This window comes from Neofelis nebulosa, chromosome 10 (genome assembly GCF_028018385.1).
Source record: "Neofelis nebulosa isolate mNeoNeb1 chromosome 10, mNeoNeb1.pri, whole genome shotgun sequence".
Classification (NCBI taxonomy): domain Eukaryota; kingdom Metazoa; phylum Chordata; class Mammalia; order Carnivora; family Felidae; genus Neofelis; species Neofelis nebulosa.
Window position 1 is genome coordinate 69,715,106 of NC_080791.1, and position 14,690 is coordinate 69,729,795.

At 49.7% G+C, this 14,690-nt stretch overlaps 1 protein-coding gene across 12 annotated transcripts in view; it reads left to right on the forward strand.

The window, feature by feature from the left end:
- BMAL1 (basic helix-loop-helix ARNT like 1) overlaps positions 1-14,690 on the forward strand; it is a 106,072-nt gene that overhangs the window by 84,647 nt on the left and 6,735 nt on the right. For 6 of the 12 annotated variants that reach the window (XM_058688291.1, XM_058688289.1, XM_058688288.1 and 3 more), the window contains 8 exons: positions 1,368-1,460; positions 2,601-2,718; positions 4,941-5,090; positions 7,708-7,954; positions 9,462-9,568; positions 10,892-11,042; positions 11,906-11,994; positions 13,492-13,615. In XM_058688291.1, coding sequence (XP_058544274.1) covers positions 1,368-1,460; positions 2,601-2,718; positions 4,941-5,090; positions 7,708-7,954; positions 9,462-9,568; positions 10,892-11,042; positions 11,906-11,994; positions 13,492-13,615 — 1,079 coding nt within the window. The remainder of the gene's footprint in view (positions 1-1,367; positions 1,461-2,600; positions 2,719-4,940; positions 5,091-7,707; positions 7,955-9,461; positions 9,569-10,891; positions 11,043-11,905; positions 11,995-13,491; positions 13,616-14,690) is intronic. The other 6 variants (XM_058688292.1, XM_058688297.1, XM_058688293.1 and 3 more) reach the window with 3 other exon arrangements.

Here is a 14,690-nt window from a genome sequence, read left to right on the forward strand (position 1 = left end):
CCAGCATTCCCTCCAGGATGTCACAGGCCCCTTTTGTGGCACCTCACTTCATCAACAAAAAGCCCCAAAGCACTCCTCTTGCTAGGTGTGAGATGGGCTGCCAGGGAAGGCAAAGTTATTAATACCTTATTTTCTGACAGAATGGGGCTTCCAGCAGATGGGGCTGGGACAGGCTCTTCCTCTCCACTGTCGTCCCCTGCCCCGATGTTGTCCCCTGCCAGCACCGAGGGCCAGCTCTGGAAAAGCCCACCCGCAGCTCCCGTCCGGCTGAGCCACCTCCCTCATTCTCCGCCGCAGCGATTCGGCCCCTCCTGCTTGCGTCTCTGCACAGGTGCATGCGCCATTATTGGGCCTCTGGCACATGAATTCATTTCTGAGTTCTTTGAACTCAGTTACATCCCCAAAGGCCCTTCTGTGGAACAGGGACTAGAGTTTCTCTAGGGTTGGCCAAAGAACAGACCAAGGACTAGTGAACGAAGCAAGATGTTGAATCAGAACTGTAGGGGCGAGCACAGGAGCGGGTATGTGACCTCCCCAGCCCGGGGTGGGGAGGGAGCCCTGTGGGAGCTGGGTAGTTGTCCAGCTGCAGACTCGTGGGTAGGATTCACACACGTGTACACCGTGGAGCCTGAGCTCTCGGACACTTTGGTATTTATCCACTTCGGTCCAATAAACAGCATCTTGTCTCCATACCTGCCTTCACTGGGACTTCAGATTTTTACCTGTATTTAAAGTAAAGAAGAGGTAAAAAGAATGTAGGGGGGACGTTTTGGCTTTGCTTTTTTGTCTCTCTTGGGATATAAGCAGCCCGGCCCTGGATGGAGGAATGATATTTGAGAGCAGCAGTTCTCAACCCTGTGTACGTTGGAATCCTTTGGGGGTGGGGGTAAAAACAATGCTAGTTACCCAGCACCTCCCCAGACCCGCAGCATAAAAACCACAAACAAACCGCACACCGCCCCAAATGTTGAGACAGCGCTCTGTAAGTGGAAGTGTCCAAGTTGAGGACAGATGGTGGCCAGGATGTTGGAGAGGGGATTTTGATCTTAACGTTTCCTTCCAATCCTAGAGTCTGTGATTCTGCACAGACCGTTACAATTAAAGCAATAAAATAGGACTTCGCCGGACCTTCATATTCTCCAAGGAGAATTCTTAAAGTGAATTCGGCATTGAAGAAATGACTTCAGCTGGACTGTCCCCTTGTAGTCATTAGATGAGATATGTCTGCCGTGGAGAGAATTTTACGGTTGATGAGCGCAGTTCCGTGCTTTGGATACGTACCAAAGAAATCCTTATTTGCGATCAGAGTGATTACAGATCGTGTTTCCTAAAGTGTGATAAATTGATTATCCATTTCTCCTGATTAGGCAGCAGATGGATTTTTGTTTGTCGTAGGATGTGACCGAGGGAAGATACTCTTTGTCTCAGAGTCTGTCTTCAAGATCCTCAACTACAGCCAGGTACTGCTCCGGGGTCTAGAGGTGGCGGGCAGCCTCACAGCCGCCAGAGAGGTCACCTCCCCTTTCCAGAATAATTAGAATATACAAGTCATGTAAAATGCTTGTATTGTAACCCCCATGCCCAAGGCTTCTTCCAGAAAGTTCTTAATTTCTTCAAAGAGGAATGAATTTAAATGTAGAAAAAGCTTTTAGGATTTCCGTGCTTCCCTCACTGGCGGGTTTGACGCTGATCTCCCAGCAGCTTTATGCTTTATTGCGATGAAATGAATATCCCACAACTAAAGGGGGCAGGGAGTGGGGGAGGGGCTGCCCAGCAAGGAAAGGCAGACAATCTAATACCAGAGGATAAAAAAAATGGGAATCCACCCACACTGTGTGTGTGATGAGGTGTCCCTTTTTTAGTTCTGCTTAACCCTGGCTTCCCCTAAGAGAAAATGATTGTAATAACCCCTACCTTTTATGATTTGTTCTTCGGATCAGATAAGATAAACATTTATGAAAGTTTCTAGAGCAGCGCTTTTCACCTCTTCTGTCCCTGGAGTTCTTATTCCCCCACCCATTCGTCTGTTCACCCACTCACTCATTCACATGCTGGTGTTTGCGTGGAAAGCTGGTAACTGAAAAATCAAAATAACACATAAATTAGAAATTAACGTTTCAGGTCCCCCAGAGCGTCTTGCTCTTTTTGGTCTCAGAGAATAGTGACGAAGGAAGTTTTTATCCTCTCTGCAAAGAATGAGGCTGTCGCGGCACATAGTCTGACACAGCTTGTTTCAGAACGGAAAGGCTTAGAATTAGCACCCACGCCCTGTGTTCCTGCACGGGCATTCGTGGGCATCAGAAATAAATCACGGGGAACGCGTTCCGCTGAAAGATTCCTGCCTTGGAGGAGCATGAGCTATTTATATAATTACAAATATAAGTAAGCCCTTCTCTGCTCCTGCGTTATCACAACCAAACTCCCGGTGCCTCATTCCCTGTGTCTATACCTAGGCAAAGCGATTGGACACGTGTGCGTGCTCACATTTGCAATGCTTGAAACTCTCACGCTTAGAAATACAAAATAAAGGCACGGCACTGGTTGGGGAAGTTCTACACCACGTGCTGTTGACTTGCCGGTTTAATGCTTCCTCCCCGCAGAACGATCTGATTGGCCAGAGTTTGTTTGACTACCTGCACCCTAAAGATATCGCCAAAGTGAAGGAGCAGCTCTCCTCCTCGGACACGGCGCCCCGGGAGCGGCTCATAGATGCAAAAAGTGAGTACAGGGGAGGCTGAGGCTGCTTTCTGGGGCCACTCAGACCGCAGCATGTGCCCCGTGGTCTCGGCCTCTGGCCCCCCTCCTCTGCCCTTTATCTGGGTCTCTGGCTAAATGCACTTATCTACATTCCTTCGTGTTTGTTTTGGTCTTGTTGCACGTACATAAAAGAGAAACAACTCAGCGTCCAAATTCACCGAGAGGAACAACAGCTACTTTGATTCTTTCTGATTTCCAGTCGTTTTCCCCCCCAAGAATCTAGAAGTTCGCAACTGTATGCTTCTGAGTTTAAAGGGCTCACACCAGTGCGATTTGTTCCCCTCGGAAACATCGCCTCTGTTTACCTGAGTTACGCATCTGCAGCCTCTTAAGATAAAATTTGACATTTAAATCGAAGATTCTTTGACCAAAGTGGTTGTTCCTCATCAGTTGCCCGCCCCGGCTTCCTTCTTGCAGCAGTGGAACCACCGCTCCCATCCAACCCTAGCTTCCCTCTCCCGCAGCCCTCCTGGGCCTCCGGTGTGAGGCCTGCCCGGTAGCTCTCCTCCCGTCAGTCTCAGTCTCGTGGGAGGCCGCAGACTCTAGCAGTTAAGAGGATGGAGTCTGGAATCACAGTGCTAGGCTCACTTCCTGGCTCCACCATTTCCCAAGCTGTGTGACCATGAGCAAGTTACTTCACTTCTCTGTGCCTCAGCTTCCTGATCTACAAAATAGTACCCGTTTCATCGGGATGTTGTGAGGATTAAATACACGAACGTGTGTAAAGCCTGTGGGGCAGTTCCTGGCAGGTAGCAGGCCCAGTGTCAGTGTTGCGATGTCGTGGGTCGGCACAGTCAGGCCCGACTACTTTCCTGCTTCCACACTCTCCACTTCCGTTCCCGGAGGGTGACACCTCCAGAGGAATCTTTAAACCATCCTTGACACTAAGGCGGTCGTCTTCCTAAGAGTTCGGTGCAGCCCCTGCTACCTGTCTGGCCTGGCAAATTTTTTTAGTGACGTGAGGAGAAAAAGATGATGATGTTTGATCCTTGCCTTTAAGGCTCCTACCATAGAGTCAGGGAGAGGAGAAGGTAGACGGCAGCCTGCAGCACAGGTACCGCCGTGGAAGGAGTAGCAGGCCTGGAGAACAGATGATTCATTCTCGTGTGGGCGTGAGGACAGGCAGCCCCGAGTAGGTGACGACTGAGGTGGGTTTGAAAGGATGAATTACTGTGTGCCAGGTGAAGAGAGGAACAGAGCAGGGCAAACGTTTCTGGATGGATACAGAGGTTTAGCTCCCGCTGTGGAGCGAAACGAGCAGGGGCGGGGGCGGGCCAGGCTGTGTGCATTCGGGAGGAGATCACAGGGCAGGGCGGCCCTGTGGGAGGTGTGGGGGGAGGGGGCAGACCCAGGGGGAGCCCTGGCGGCCCCTCTTCTAGCGGTCGCTCGTTTTCCCCAGACGCGTTCTGGGGACAAGTAGCCGGCGGTCATGGCAGGATCGTAGTCCTGTTCCCCCCTCCAGAGACCAGTTCAGTTGGTGCACAACAGCATAGGCCAGTGGAGACATGAGCAAATCACACGTATAAGCCACACGTGTGATTTAAAATTTAACCCAGTAACTCAAAATGAGGCTTTATTTTGTATAGTCTTTGAACGCCTGTGTATATTCACACTTAAAGAATAGCCACGTTGTGCGTGTTCAGTAGCCAGATCTAGACCGGGGTCCCAGAACCTATGTTGATTAACCCCCCAGGGGCCTCTGGCATATAGCCAGGCTTGAGAATTTGAGGCCCTTCTGCGTCCTCTTTCCTACTCCAGTGTCCACATCTTCCCCATCCTTCCAGTGCCAGCCCAAGCTCCCTCTCTGGAAAACACATACCGTCTCTGCCATTGATTTGGCACTAATCCTACATCACCTGGCATGATTCCTCTTTCCATGGGGAACTTGCATTTCCCTTCTCAGTCGGAAGCTCCTGCCAGACGGGAGCCCCATGCTAGATTTCTTTTCGTCCCCAGCGCAACTCCACTTGTCCAGTGGCTGTATTCTGGGGGATCTGGAAACACTTCAGTTGACCCGCACTTACCCACGCATCTCGTAAGGCCTGAACTGTCCTGAGGAATGTTACTCTCCCGTCACCTAAAACAGTGAGGCAGGAAAGAAGAGGCTTTCTTCCAGGTCACACTCCCCCTCCTGACAGACAATACTACTCTCGGTTTATCACATTTTGTGTATTGATTTGCAGCTGGACTTCCAGTTAAGACAGATATAACCCCTGGGCCGTCTCGATTATGTTCTGGAGCACGACGTTCTTTCTTCTGTAGGATGAAGTGTAACAGGCCTTCGGTAAAGGTTGAAGACAAGGATTTCCCCTCTACCTGCTCAAAGAAAAAAGGTAACCAATTCCACCGCTTTAAAATCCCAATACAGCTCAGGCTGGCTTTCTGCTCTGGAGTGCTCAGCGGGGCGTTGGTTCAGTGCCTTGCAGATCCCAGGACGGCGGCCAGAGTGCCACAATCCCCCCCCCCGCCCCCCCACTGTGGGTGTAGGGCCGTTGGGGAGCAGAGGAGATTGGAAAGCCCTGGTGGGTGTCACGATGACAGAGGTTCGTGGGAGAGCTTCCTTGGTTTAAACTCTGTTTGTTCTAATGTGGTTGAGAAAAAACTCTCTGAGCCACAATCCCAGCCGCTTTATGAGCATCCTCCCAATCCACCATAACACTCTGGCTAAATTTGCCAGTGACCTTCATGTTGCGAAACACAATGGACGCTTCATTCTTCTTCCATCTTGAAGTGTCGTCTTCCCTAGGATTCCACGAACCCTTTCTTCCCGTCTCCCCCATCCTCTGCCATTCTAGGCCCTCCTCCTAGGTCCTGCACTGGCTCCTCTTCTGTCCTGAGCCACCCTTGTATCTGCACTTGATCCATAGGTAATGTCCTCTACTGCTTTAGCCCACAGCGCCACTTAGATGCCAGTGACCTCCAAGTTTGTATTTCTAGCCCAGGTTTTTAGTTTGAGCTCCAGACCCACAAATTAACTTCTGAAATCTACCTGCTCCGATAGCTCAAGGGCATGTCAAACCTGATCTGTGTAAAAGTGACCGCGTGAGCTTCCCCTGACGTAAATGGCCCCACCATCACGTACTGGAAGCTGGGGAGGCACCCTCAGCTGGGTTTACTCCCTCCCTTCATCCGGTCAGTTACAAAGTCCTGCCACAATGAATTCCTTCTGCAGAAGTTCTCTGAAGTATGTTTATCTACCTCCCTGTTTACCGTACCACTCAGACCCGGGCCACTCTCTGCTCTCCCCACGTCCAGCGAAGTAGGCTCCTTACACTTTCCATCTCACCACACAGTACCCCAAATGACCCTTTTTTTTTTTTTTTTTTTAAGTTTTTATTTCTGAGAGAGCGTGAGCAAGGAAGGGGCAGGGAGACAGGATCCAAAGCAGGCTCTAGGCCCTGAGCTGTCAGCACAGAGTCTGGAGCAGGGCTTGAACTCCCAACTCGTGAGATCATGACCTGAGCCGGAGTCAGACGCTCAACCGACTGAGCCACTCAGGCGCCCCCAAAATGATCTTTGTAAAGCGAGTCTTTTCATCAGTTTCCTGCTCCAAACTGTGCAGGGTTGCCTGCTGCTCTTGAAGAAAATTTGAGAGTCTTGAACACAACCACGCACCCTCCACTCCTACCAGCACTCCTGTGTTCAGCTCTGCCGACTCCCTTTCGATGCCAACCCCCGTTTTCTATCCAGGGTCTCTCCGCACTGACCCCTCTGATTGGAATGCCACCCCCCCCCACCCCAGCTTTCTTTCAGCCCAATAGCTCAGCTGGTCCTTTAGGGATGTGCATCAGTGTCTGCCACTCACTCCCTCAGGCCGCCTTACGTCTTCCTGTCACACCCTACAGATTTTCTTTCTAGCATGTTCTTGCAGTTGCACTTGTGCCCTTATTGGTATAGTTGTTTATTTGAAATCTGTCTCCCCCACTGGACTAGAAACTCCATGATGGCATGTCTGATTGGTTTCCCAGTTTCCCAGTAACTAGCACAGACCTGATGCTTGGGAAACACCCCATAAGGATTTGTTGATGAAATTCACAGGTGTCCCGTCTTCCGTGTGTCCCAAAGTGAAACCTTTCTCCCTCTTCTCTAAAGCATACTGTGTATTCTCTCTTCCCTGGCTCCGCGAATAGCACCAGCAGCTAATTCAATCCAAAACTGTTGGCGTTCTCTTCATTCTCTTTCATACCAAGTGTTTTGATATTCATACCAAATCTCAGCAGTTCTCAGAAACTTCTCCCACATCCTTCCCTGCCTCATCCTCACTGCGGAACCAGAGTCCAGTGGTCATCACCTCTTGGTGCATGCTTGTCTTCCTCCTGGTTCTTAGTCTCTTCCAGTTTACGTATCGTTCTGCTTCTCAGGTGTCCAGAGCACGATTTGCTTTTGCTGTTTCCCCACTTGCATACTTTTAGAAGCTCTCCACTGCCCATCTCATAAACACATTTGTTAGCAAATAGTCTAAGACCCTAGTAATCTGCCCCAATTTGCCCCTCAATCTGTGTTGTGTCTTCAGCTGGAGACAGGCTTCAGCTTTGCCCTTTCCCTTTGAACCACCCAGAGCTCTCTGTTGTCTCTTGTACAGGGCGCACCTCTGTGCCTTGGAACATTCTCAGCCTCCGCACATTCTAGTCCCTTGGCCAGTGCTCATCCTTCTTGATCCATCCACCTCCTATGTTGTTTCCCTGGGCAGCCTCCTCTCTCCAGGTAGACTTAGATACCTCCTCCTTGGTATATGGGATGGCCTTGGCATAACCGGCCCTGCTCGGCATATATGACACCAAATGATAGTTGTCTATTTCTGTGTCGTCCTCTCTCACTAGAGTCTCATTTCCGGAGAGTAAAGCTCTGTTTATTTTTCTGACTCCCTTCTGGCATCCCAGCCCACCCAAGGCTGCCCGTGTCCGCGCACACGGCGCTGTGCTGACACTGACCACGGATTTTGCTTTCTAGCAGATCGAAAGAGCTTCTGCACCATCCACAGCACAGGGTATCTGAAGAGCTGGCCGCCCACAAAGATGGGGCTGGATGAAGACAGTGAACCAGACAACGAGGGCTGTAATCTCAGCTGCCTTGTCGCAATCGGACGACTACATTCTCACGTGGTTCCACAGCCGGTGAACGGGGAAATCAGGGTGAAGTCTATGGAATATGTGTCTCGGCACGCGATAGACGGGAAGTTTGTTTTTGTAGACCAGAGGTAAGGGTCTGTGTATTACCCTTGAACAAGAATGGTACAAGATTTTCAGCTCTGAGTGAAGCAGAGAAGACTGGGCCATCAGCTGGCTTTCTAAGAGAGAAGGAAGTGATGGGGATCTCTGCTAAAAACTGAGACCTCTCGGAATATCATCATAAATACAGAGATGTTTCCCTTTAATGTCCTTGGCATGCAGAGATGGTGAAGTAGAGTGGTTTGTCCATGGCCAGAAGAGAAATAGTAGCCATGATATATGCTATCTGAATGTATGGACTGTTCCTGGGCCACTACAGTGACTGGAATTCTGGAATGTAGGGCTTGGAGAAGATGATCTAGTCCTGAGCTGTCTGATGGAGTAGTCCTTGGCTGTGGTGATCTCATATGGCTGTTCAAGGTTTAATTTCATCAAAATGAAGTTAAAAATTCCTCAGGCTTGATGGCACTAGAGTGTGTTATGCTAAACGAAATAGGTCAGGGAAAGACAGATACCTATGATTTCACTCATGTGAAATTTAAGAAACAAGACAGATGAGCATAGGGGAAGGGAAGGAAAAAAAGAAGATAAAAGCAGAGAGGGAGGCAAACCATAAGAGACTCTTAAATACAGAGAACAAACTGAGGGGTGCCGAAGGGGCGTTGGGTGGGGGGATGGGCTAAATGGGTGATGGGCATTAGGGAGGGCACTTTTGGGATGGGTGCTAGGGGTTATAGGTAAGTGATGAATCACTGAATTCTACTCCAGAAACTAATATTACCCTGTATGTTAACGAACTTGCATTTAAGTTACAAAAAAAAAAAAGAGTAAAGAAAAATTCCTCAGGCTCAGTAGCCATATTTCAGGTATTCAATAGCTACATGAGGCTAATGGCACAGATCTAGAACATTTCCATCGCAGAAAGCTCTGTTGGCCGCACTGATCTGGTCCAATCTTATTTTTTACGGGTGAGGAACTGGAGCCCAGCCTGAAGACTGGCTACCTCCAATTCACAGCTTAGTGGTAATGGACCTGAGCTAAGAACCCAGACGTCGTGTGTTCCACTGCTCTCTGCTGCCTCCTTGAGAATATTCACAGGCAGATCATTTTTCTGGCTATCAGAAATAGTCACTGTGTGTTGGAAAAGGACACCACCACTTTTCAAGGTCCTTATGGCCCCCGCTGCCATAACTTCCAATGTTTGGTCATACTGATTTAAAAAAAAAAAAAAGGGGGGGGGTAGTAAAATGGAAATTTGCACTGGGGTTTAGATTGCCTACCACATTTTTATCTGACTAGTTATCGTTTCTAAGCCTCCTTTCTTGGGATGATGACCCCTTTGAAAGGCTACTTTCTTTCCCTCTGTTTGTATAGCGTTGGTTAGATTCGGGTGCACCAACAAAAATACATCCATGTAGAAAGCCCTCTGAAAATCCAGCCAGCTTTGACCCTTGTTCTCACCGGTGGTAGTGGGGTTCATCCACTGCAGAGAGGCTAATTGTCTGAATTAACTTTTTCTCTAAAAAAAAATTCTAGGGCAACAGCTATTTTGGCATATTTACCGCAAGAACTTCTAGGCACATCATGTTATGAATATTTTCACCAAGATGACATAGGACATCTCGCAGAATGTCATAGGCAAGGTAAGCTGTACAAAAGGCCTTAAGTTTAAGGCGTCCCTCTTCTTCGACACTAGTCCACATAAGTGTTCCAGAGAAATCTGCCCCCAGTGATGTCAGCCAGCCTAGGAATCTCCAGGCCAGAACATCTCCGAAGAGGAGAAGCTGATGTTCCCAGGCCCTGTTTGTCTCCTTACAGAGAACCCACTGACAGCCTAGCACTTTTGTGTACATAGGACAGTTCAATTTCTAGAAAGCATCTCTTGCCCAGAGAATTTACACGGACCCTGTAAAGATTTAGTATGGCTCCAACAGATCTGATTCTCTTTTCCATAAAATCCTGCAATGCCTCCTGTATTTTCCTCTTGACTTAGGGCACTGCCCCATGTTAGCCTCCTGAGAGAGGAACCAGTATTGACCCGTTCCTTCACTGTCCACCAGATCCTGTCCATTCACCTCAGACATGCATTTCCAAAGAGGCCCCATTTTGCACCTCCACTGCCACAACCCGAGCTCAGCCCTTGTGCCCAGCTGACCACTGTGATAGACATCCAGCAGGCCTCTGTGTTCCCTTCTGCCCCCAGTCACCTTCCATCTTTCATAGTTAGCCCATTTATGCCCCAGTCGATTGAGCTCCATACCGTCACATCCTTGCTTAAACCTCCCGCCTTTAGACTCAAGGCCAAATACCCTTGACAGGCACTCAAGACCCTCCCCCTCCTGGCCCTGCCCCACCTCCTCAGCTTCACGCCTCACCCCTGCCTGCAGAGAGACATCTCCTCATTCCCTGCCACTCCTCAGGCACTGCTGGATTCTTCCTCCCTCGAGGCTCTGACCTCTTCTTCTGCATAGCTGCGTCTCATTCCTGTCCTGAGGGTGGGGGTCCCATCCCGTCTCCTCTTCTATCTCCGGTGCCTGGCACACGAAAGATGCTTGTTAGTTACGTAAAAGAGTAAAATGTGAATAGGTGAGTGACCTCCCTGGATTCTGCTGTCCTAAAAATGCTGTACTGCCCTCTGGCTTGATGATGGGGAAAGAACACGGGCCCTTTGGACAGGGCTTTTTCTCATTAGTGGTTCACTTCGTAGCCGATTCTGGTCAGGGGTCTATAACGCAGTCAGTTATTCCCCAGAGCCTCCATTTTGTACACTGAAAACTAGCAAGAAATTCATAAATGCCGTCGAGAGGCTCTGAATCAAACCCTCAGAAACAGCCTGTTCTCCGAGTGCCAGCTCCCTTGGCTTATTAAAGAGTGATGCCATGGAGCCTGAGTGCGCTTAGGATTTGGTTACTTTAATACATGGGTCTGAGGAAACAACATTCATGGTTTCTTTTTTTCATTTTCAGTTTTACAGACAAGAGAAAAGATTACGACTAATTGCTATAAGTTTAAAATCAAAGATGGTTCTTTCATCACGCTGCGGAGTCGATGGTTCAGTTTCATGAACCCTTGGACCAAGGAAGTAGAATACATCGTCTCAACCAACACTGTTGTTTTGTAAGTGTTTTTCCTCTATCAGAGGCTCCCTTGCTTCAGAGATCAATGCTTTGGGCTCCTTACCTGGGCAAGGGGGGGTACAGGCGACAGCCGGCATCACATCCTTTACTGCTACCTTGTTCATATCCCGTGAAGCCTCAGGATGGGCAGAAGCCAAAATTTCTGTTAATGACATGCTTCAGTACGCATAGCATGCAGGCCCCTGGCTTGTGGAATTGCTCCAAGAAACAGCAACATTTCCTTCCCAATAAAGCAGTTAGCTTTTGAATTCTGAAGGCCCTGCACACAGGACATCCACGGGTACTGCCATGCGGAGAAGGGGTGACAAACAGGTGCCAGCTCACAGTAGCCTTGGCTGAGGATGGGCGGGTATCCCTGCCCACCAGGCCGGTAGCCTGAGCACTGGCAGCTGGAGCGTTGCCTCAAAGGCCTGCTAGGTGAGAAGGGAAGGACCTCTTCCTTGGCAAGGACTGCACCACACCTCTCTTTCCCCGTGGTGTCCAAAGCCCCGCCTGTGGCTAGAGCTGAGTGAGGGGCTGGGGTGGGGTGCCTTGCAGACTGGCAGGAGAGGAGGCCTTGTAGCTATGGCGGCGGGCTGCCACAGTCACCATCTCTGCTGGACCGTGTCCCACACAAACTAGGAAGGCCCAGGCAGGCAGTGAGGCCAAAGGCCGGGATGATGTCCCTTGTGTTCTCAGACAGCTGAGCCACTGCTGAGACAGGAGACCTGCTGAGCCACTCAGACCCTTCGTTTTCTGGCCCGTCCAGGTCCACAGTGGACCCTGGACACCTTGGCCGAGGTGCGAGCTGCACGGTCGTGAGCAGGCCTGACTCATGTTTCCTTATTGCTGGGATGTTCACAGAGCCAACGTCCTGGAAGGCGGGGACCCAACCTTCCCGCAGCTCACAGCGTCCCCCCACAGCATGGACAGCATGCTGCCCTCTGGAGAAGGTAACTATGTCCCGCAGGGGCATCGGGGCTTGCCCATGAGTAGCTGCTTGTGGCCAGCATACCATCCCCCCAAGTATTTGGTGTCCCAGCTACCATATTTTATGGAACGAGGGAGGCCTCAAGGGGATGAGCGCTAACGACGTGGTCATCTCATCTTCTCTGCTGAGCCTGGAAAACCCGGAGCTTATTTTGCCTTTCTTGAGGCTGCCTGCACCCTGGAAGCCCTTGAAACAGCAAAGTCCTTTCTCCTCTTGCGCTTTTCCTCTGTGTTGCGTGAAGTGCATTTTGTTGACTGTGACTGGCTCCTGGGGTGGGAGGAGGGTGGTGTCAGCACTGGGGTATGTGCCACACCCAGTGGGGCTCCTTCCCTGGCTTGGCTCCAGCCCCTGGGTTCTGCGCTTGACTTATCCTTCCATGGGACCACCTCTGCTTGCTTGGCTGTCTTCATCCCCTACCTCTCCATCAGTGACTCCTACATCCGGTCTGTCTCCGGAGCTCTAGGTCTGTCTCTCCAACTGCCTCCTGGACAGAGCCACCAGGAGTCTCAATTTCAGGCACCTGAAATTCGGCATCTCTAAACCGATTCTCTGCACTCCCTCATCTGGTTGGTTAAGCCAGAAACCTTGACAACTCCTTCTCGCCCATTGTATCTGAACACGAAATCCTGTCCCTTCTACTTAGGGACTTAGACTTCCATCGCCCTCCCATCTGTCATCTGGATTATTGCAGATAACTTTCTAACCCTAGTCTCACTACCCGCCCGCCACCAATCCCCTTCTTCCACTATAGATCATTCTCCAATAACCCAATCTGAGCGCCCTTTCTGTGTCAAGTCCTTTGGCACTCCTTATCGTCCGTGGATACTGTCCAAATGCTACATGGCATCCCAGGCCTTTCCTGATCTGATTGGGACCTGTCTTCAGTCTCATCTATCACTCCTTTATCATCTTCATGATGAGTTTCTTGGAGTCATCTCCCCAGTTTTGTCCTGCTTCAGTGGTCTTGCATAGATCAGTTGCTGTGCGTGGAATGCCTTCCCCTCCTTACCTCTCTGCCAAGCTAATTTATACTCCTCTCTCAAGACTCAGCTCAGAGTTCAACTTTTCCAGGAAGCTGCACTTGGCCCTGGATGAGTGGGGGTGCCTTGCGCTTCCCTGCCAAACTTACCACACCTTGTTTCAGCCATTGTTCTTGTCTGTCTCCCTGTTAGACAGTGAGCTCCTTGAGGGCAGAGATGCTGACTTGTGAGGCTGGCCGGCAGTACAGTGGTGGTCAGGAAACAGATGTTGAGTGCCTGAGGGGAATTAAATGCTTTGCCTTGGCTTCTGATCCTGGAAGCAAACTTGAGCTTTCTGCTGGAATGCCTTTTCCTGACAAGCTATGGCCCTGCTGTCCTCTAGGGCATAACCCTAAGGTTGAACTTCAAGTGGATCACGAGATGAACTGGTTTTAACTGATAATAGCATTTCTTCCTCGGTTCCCCTTTCCCACTCTCAGATTCCTTTGTTGTAGGTGGCCCAAAGAAGACCCACCCCACTGTTCCAGGGATTCCAGGGGGAACCAGAGCTGGGGCAGGCAAAATAGGTCGAATGATTGCTGAAGAAATCATGGAGATCCACAGGCAAGTAATATCTTCTAGTCGCTCCCTTAAACCAGTGGTTCTCAATCCAGGGCCTTTCGCCTCCCCCTCAAGGGATGTTTTGCAATGGCTGGAGACACTTTTGGTTGCCATAACTGGGTAATGTTGCTGCTAAACATGCAATGGATAGACACCAGGGATGCAGCTTGCTCAACATCCTGCAGGACATGGGACTGCCTCCCCCCCCAAACTCCCCCCACCCCCAACGAAGAATTTTCCGTCCAAAATGTCAGTAGTGTCGAGAACGAAAAATCTTGCCTTAAAGAAGCAAAACCCAAACAGGCCAGAGTTAAAGGAAATGTTCTTACTACTAAGGAGCTAACAAGGACAGATGAACATGGACATTACAGGACTACAGGAGAGCGATGACAGCCGGTGACCTGGGCCTTAACAAGACATTCGCTGCTTCTAGTCAAAAAGCTGCCTGGCTTTAGTAATAGAGACCAAGCATTTCAGTTAGTAATAGAAGCTCTCTTGAGGGGGCTTCTTTTCCATATGAAAGACAGCAGAAGCAATTTACCTGGGTTTGAGTTCTGGGCCTCTACTTAGCTGTGCTTAAGAGATTCACTTAACTTTTTGGTGTCTGTTGAGCTAAACCATAAAAGGGGGCAATAACTGTATCTCTCAAGGATTGCCCTAGGAGTGTGAGAGATCTCCGGGAAGTTCCTACAACAGAAACTGACAATAGTGTGTGCTCAAACACTGTTAATTACATCTAAGTCTTTAAGAGTAGTGATTGAGAGGGAAGCAGTTATAAATTCATCTGAATTTGGGGAATCAAGAGGGTAGTAACCAGGTCCTTAGGAATGCACACTTAATGGAACATAGTAGGAGAAGGGAAAAATTATTCTCTCCTGCCATGGATTTTCTCTCAGGAGAACTGAAAGCTGGTCTTGCTTTCTCATTAGCCATAGAGGAGGCTCTTATCCCAGTGGGTAGAATAGTTCTGTTCCAACCCTCTGTGAATGATGGGTATGGCCCCTTGAGTCTACTTCAAGATGTGGGGCAGTGTGCAATGATAATCAGAATCTTACCAACCACTGATAATGATGCTTGA